Source organism: Tupaia chinensis, unplaced genomic scaffold, assembly GCF_000334495.1.
Source record: "Tupaia chinensis unplaced genomic scaffold, TupChi_1.0 Scaffold143861_1, whole genome shotgun sequence".
In the NCBI taxonomy this organism is placed as follows: domain Eukaryota; kingdom Metazoa; phylum Chordata; class Mammalia; order Scandentia; family Tupaiidae; genus Tupaia; species Tupaia belangeri.
The window spans coordinates 247598-253602 of record NW_006203712.1 but is presented as its reverse complement, the minus strand read 5'-3'; the positions used below and the strand labels follow the sequence as shown (position 1 = coordinate 253602).

The window sequence follows — 6005 nt, the reverse complement described above, 5'->3', positions numbered from 1 at the left end:
ACTCATACCTAATGTTCTACAAGAGTCTTAGAAACTTAGAACATTTGAGTCTCAGAATGACAGTGCTTGGAACCTGAAGATTCTGGAAATGTGGATTCTTGGACCCTTAACAACAAATCTAAAAAGGTAGAATTCAACATAGAACTTACAGGTGTCTGATGTTAGAAATGATTAAAATGTCGGTGTGTAGTTAGTTACTGAGAGAGTCATAACTTAAATGTTTAGAATCCAGAATCTTGGACCAACAGAATTTAGAGTGCCTTGAAACATAGAAAGGACCAACATTAGAATCTTAGAGTTTAATAAGTCTAGAATCTTGGAGCATATGATCTATAATTTTAGACATAGTGTGACTCTTAGAACATCTTAGAACATGAAACTTCAGAGCCTCTGTCTTTAGACTCTTTGAACTTTTTTTTTTTTTTGAGAGAAATTTTGCTATCGGGTACGTGTACTCTCCAGAGATATAGAGAGACAGGAAGACAGAAAGTACGAAATCTCCCTCTGAGAGGATGGCCACACCACAATCCCTTCTCCTTCATTCTCCTCTTGCGATTCTGGGCACATATGCACATGCACCCAGCATTGAGTTTTAAGCCGAGTCCAGGACTCTAACTGTGGTCAGCCACATGGGAGTCTAGTGCCTTAACCACTACGCCACCAACTGGCTCCAGACTCTTCGAACTTCTGAATGGTAGATTCTATAATCTTAGTCACTTAAGATCCATGATTTTATACAAGAGAATCCATGACCAGAAAACTTCAGAGGCTATAAACTTAGAACGTGAGAAGATCAAATTTTGAAGCCTTATGACCTAAGGTTGTATAGCCAGAAGATTTAGACTTTAAGAACCTTAGAACACTAGATTTTAGTATAGTAGACCTCAGAACCTTCGTGTAAAGAATTATAGACTCTAGGATGTTGTACCCTAAGAACACAGAAACCCAGAAAGATAAAATCTAGGATCACAGCTCCTTAGAGTCTAGAACTAGAGTCTTAGAGCTGTAGAACCTAAAATCTTGGGGGGGAGGGCTTATCAAGGACTAGAAGAACTGCAAGTGTAGAGTCACGGCTCTCAGAGCCTTAGAATAGCAGGCTTTAACTTCCACACCTAGAATCTGAGCACTTTGTAATTGGAGACTTTGGAATTTTCGGACCCTGGAACCAAAGACTCACAGTATCTTTGAAACCTAGAACCTTTTAATCTAGACCTTATAAACCTTAGAATCTAGAATCTTGGAATGTTGGACCCGGGAAGACCTTTAGAGATTGCAGTCCAACCCCTCCCTTTTACAGATGGAGATGCCACAGTGCAGAGAAGTGGAAGAAACTGTCTGGAGTGGAGGTGGGTAAGAAGACAGGGCTGCAGTTGGGCTACGGCCTGGAGTAGGAAAGTGGAAGAGTGGGGTTTCCCCCAGTGGCAGTGCCTAGCTTGGGTCCTGAGAAGGAATCCTAGGTGAAAGGTTGTCTCAGGCTCCGTCTTCCTGCCCTGGGGGTGTTGGGGAGCCCCTGTCAGTAGGCAGAGTGGGGCCAGGAGCAGTAGAAGGGCAGAGGACATAGCGTCCAGCAGGATGAACCTCAGCTGCAGTGAGGCAGCTACAGGAATCCTTAGGATCAGCCTGGGTTGGTGGGTCAGCTCCTCCAGCAGCTCCAGGGGGTTCAGGACGACCTCCACCCTCATCCATGTTGACATAGAGGATTTCGTCAGGCTCCTGGGCAGGGGGCAAGGCCTTTAGTGTGTTCTCCAGGTCTTCCCGCAACTCTGCAAAGCTTGGCCGGTCCCGGGGATTTAGTTCCCAGCACCGGGACATCAAGACATACCTAGGAAAGCAAAGTGAAGAGTGAAAGACTGAATAGGGACTCAAGAGGAGCATTCTCAAAGTTTGGGGACACTTACAGACACTCAGGAGACTGTGGTCTTTTCAGTGGGCTGGAGGGAACCTTAACAGTTTGGGGGCATCTATGGAGATTTGGAAATTCTCAGGAGTTTCTGAGGCAGATCCTAGGAAACTTAGAACTGGGCAGGGTCTTGGGAAACCCCTCTGGGGATAGGGTGGTGTAAAATGAGCCTTTGCTGATGCAGTGTGGCTCCCTAGAACACACTCTGGCATTATGGCCTGGTTCTGCCACTTATGAGATGCTCTGATTTAAATTATGTGCCCAAGGGCTGGACACATCTTTGAGGATGCACAGGGAAAATTTCCAGGTTTGCCTTCAGAGAACTCGCCAGACATGTTTGGGGCATGCATGGCCATGATCCTAAACTGGCTGGAGCTAGGGGTGGATTGTGGCATGAGGACCCTGTTGGGAGTTGCCTGTCTGTCTTTGACTCTGTCTCTTCTGCTCATGGACGAAAGAAAGAAATGTAAGTAAATAAATAAAGTCCACAAATCACTGACATGCCTCCCTCAGAAAATGGAGACTAAATATCCTTTGCAGGTGTGTGTATGTGTGTGTGGGAGAGCGACTTCTGAGACTGGTCATAAAACGTAGTCTCAGAAGGTTACCGCAGCTCGTTTCCTGCATTTTCTCTCCCATTGCCATGTTGTGCGGAAGCTCAAACAGCACTATGGAGTGTTCCACGTGGCAGGGAACTGAGGCCTCCTACCTCAGCCATGTGAGTGAGCCACCTTAAGAGTAATCTTCCAGGGCCTGCAGTTGGTGTGGCAGTTGGGGCGGCTGAATCATACATGGCCAATTGCATGGTTCAAATCCCAGACCCAGACGCTTGAAAAACAAGCCAGGCACTTGAGCACGCATGCCCAAAATCCCAAGAGGAGAATGGAGGAGAAGGGACTGTAGTATGGCCATCTGCTGTGAGGAGTGCTTTCTCACTGTCCCTGCTCTGTCTCTGGTGAGTGCACACATCCATAGTGGGGCAGGCAGGAACGATCTTCCAGTCCAAACCTTCAGATGACTACAGCCCCAACAGGCATCTTGACAGTAACCTAATTAAAGACCTTAACCCAGAATCAACCTGTTCAGCTATTCCCAGACTCCTAACCCGAAACTGTGTGAGGTAATGTTTATGTTTTAAGGCACTAGATTTTGGAGTATAGGTAACTCATATACCAGCTGTGCAGCCTTTGGCAAATGACTCACCCATGTTGTAGGCTCAGTTTTCTCATCTAGAAGATTAGAATAATGATATCTAGTCACCTCGTGTGGCTGTGGTGAGGGTTGAATGAGTTCATACACATAAAGCACCTAAGACTGTGCCTTCTAGTAAATTCTATAAAAATGTTAGCTATTTTTCTTACTCTTGGAGTACCCAAGGGGACTAAGGGGAGTTTGAAGCCCCAGGCTTTCCTCTCCTGACCCAAATAGTATCTTCTCTATCTTTTTAAAAATATTTTTAGAATTAATTTATTATTACTGTTATCGTTATTATTATTTTAGTTAGCTATAGGGCATGAACACTCACCAGAGAGAAACAAAGAGAGAGAGAGGGAAAGTGAGAAAGCAAGCTGCCAGGTCCAGGACTCAAACCATGGTCAGCCATATGGAAGCCCAATGCCTTAACCACCATGCCACCTGTTGGTTCCATAACATCTCTTTATCCTCAAGGTGCAGGCTAAACGTCAGGCCCTTTTCTGCATGCTGGGCTATCACATAGCTTAATGAACATGTCCTAAAGGATCCTGCAAACACCTCAGGAGGCCTGAGAGTCTGGAGGAGGCCAATAAAGCAAACTCAAGGTTTCTGAGAGGGTCCTGGAGTGTGTGGGGAAGCACTGAGGGAAGCATGGAGGCACTCAGGAATCTGGAATGAACTAGAAGTTTTGGGGAGTGCTGGTTCTAGAGGCAGAGGCAGAGGTAAGGTTGTGCAATTATTCACTGGCCTAGGATACCTGGCTGAGCTGTCCACGCACAACACAAAAGAGGATAGGGCACTGTTGGCTGATTTGCACCTTGTCATTAGCAGTGCTCCCACTTGGAGCATCAGTGAGGGACAGCATTCTGAGGGAGTCTGTGCGGGTGTTAGAGGGGCCTAGCTATGTTCGGGCCATGCAGGGGTGCTCAGGGGTCTGCAGTGAACTCTGGGATTGGGGGAGGGAGCCTAAGGTCCTCACAGTCCATCCAAACAGTCCACGGGCTGCTTCAGGCGATTTCCCTGGCGCAGGTAGTCATAGATCTCACTGTTCTCCACTCCTGGGTATGGGGTTTGGCCCCGTGTGGCGATCTCCCACATTGTCACCCCGAAGGACCACTGGGAGGGCAAAAAGGGAGGGAATTAGGGGGTCTGTCCTGCATACCAACATGCACATTCACAGGCACCTACACTTACACACATGTTCACAGCCTCCTGACAGGCACATCACAGGTGTTCATAGAGACACTTTGGCGTGGGTGCACACACGTACAGGTAATACGGCAGGTGTACTGACATGCTCATCCATACACAAATTTACTACCTCGTGGATACATGACCACAGTGTCACCTTCCACACCCATGCTGCAGACACACGCATGCACGGTCACTGCCCCTTCTCCTCCCCTGGGCTGTCCACACTGCCACCATGCACATGTGGATCTGGGTAGCCCCCTGGCATGTACGCACCACCATTTCATCACACGCCCAGACAGGCCAGCCCAGGTGGGCAAGCTCCTGCACAGGGACGTCCGTGTTTCCCTTTACTGAGTGAGATGGGTCAGGCCAGGCCCTCCCACCGTTTCCAGTCCGGAAGGGAGCTCGCATACCACGTCACTCTTGCTGGTGTAGACGCGGTCAGCCAGGCTCTCGATGGCGATCCACTTGACTGGCATCTTAGCAATGCGTCCCTGGCGGTAGTAGTCCCCATTGTAGATCTTCTTGGAGAGCCCAAAGTCTGCCACACACACCGACATGTTCTCGTTCAGCCTGCCCAGATCAGGAAGAGAAACAGGGACAGCGTATTGGCCACCTCCACCAGGAAGCCTGCCCTGGCTCTCAGACTCATCATCTCTACCTCCTGCCCTTGTCTCCTGCTGGAGAGTCAGGTATTTCCTGTACCCTCCTCCCACCATTCCCAAGGGAATTGCTTTAACATCCAGTTCCTTCTGTAAAATGAGGGTGAGACAAAGGGCTTCTAAGCACTTTTCTGCCTGTTTTTGTTGTTGTTGTTGTTTATTCGTTTTTTTAGGAGTTTCTGCCTTGGGGCACATGTACTAGCAGGGGTGTGGGTGAGGGGAGAGACAGAGACAGTGAAAAGGAAAGTGAGGACTCACCCCCCTGGGGGGGATGACCATGTTGCAATCCCTTCTCCTCAACTCTCTCCCTGGATCTTGGGCATGCACACACACGCCTGGAGTGATTTTGAAGTCACCAGGTCCCAGACTCAAACCGTGGTCATGTGGGAGTCCAATGATGTAACTGCTGGACCCCCAACTTTGGCTTTTTGCCAAATTCCAAGGGCCTTCCTAGGCTCCTTGGGATAAATTCTTTGATTTTTAAATTTTTTTTCTTGAGTGTACTGCACATGCAGAATGTGTACAGATTATAAGTGAACAGCTCACTGAATTGTCACAAGCACAGTCATGTAATCAGCACTGGGGCTGGCAGGTGGCATGGTGGTTGCAGTGCTGGACTCCCACATGGCCAACCACGGTTCGAGTCTTGAACCTGGCAGCTTGCTCTCTGACTTTCTCTCTCTCTCTCTCCTTCTCTCATCAAAAAAATAATAATAATAATAACAAATAAATATTTTTTAAAAATAAAAAAAAAAAAAAGAAACAGGACACCCACTGGACATTCATGCAGTGGAATACCACACAGCAAAGAAAACCAACTGGGGCCAGCAGGTGACATCATGATTAAGGCACTGGATCCCATGTGGTTGATTCTGTTTTTTGAAAAACACTACCGTGGCGGGGGCTGGCAGGTGGTGTGGTAGTTAAGGTGCTGTCCTCTCATGTGGCTAACCTGGTTTGAGTTCCGGACCTGGTGGCTTGCTCTCTCACTTTCCCTCTCTGACTCTGCTCAAAATAAAAACTGATAGGGAACCAGCAGTTAGCGTAATGGCTAA

General features: G+C 47.9%; 1 protein-coding gene across 2 annotated transcripts in view; it reads right to left on the bottom strand.

Annotated features, from left to right (window-relative positions):
• Positions 1-1181: 1181 nt before the first annotated feature.
• The window catches only part of AXL (AXL receptor tyrosine kinase), a 34562-nt gene continuing 29738 nt past the window's right edge, over positions 1182-6005 (bottom strand). The window contains exons 18-20 of one of the 2 annotated variants that reach the window (XM_006165271.3): positions 4702-4861; positions 4074-4210; positions 1182-1822 (exon numbers count right to left, since the gene is read on the bottom strand). In XM_006165271.3, the coding sequence (XP_006165333.1) occupies positions 1471-1822; positions 4074-4210; positions 4702-4861 (649 nt within the window). In that variant the 3' untranslated portion in view covers positions 1182-1470. The remainder of the gene's footprint in view (positions 1823-4073; positions 4211-4701; positions 4862-6005) is intronic. The other variant, XM_006165272.3, reaches the window with a different exon arrangement.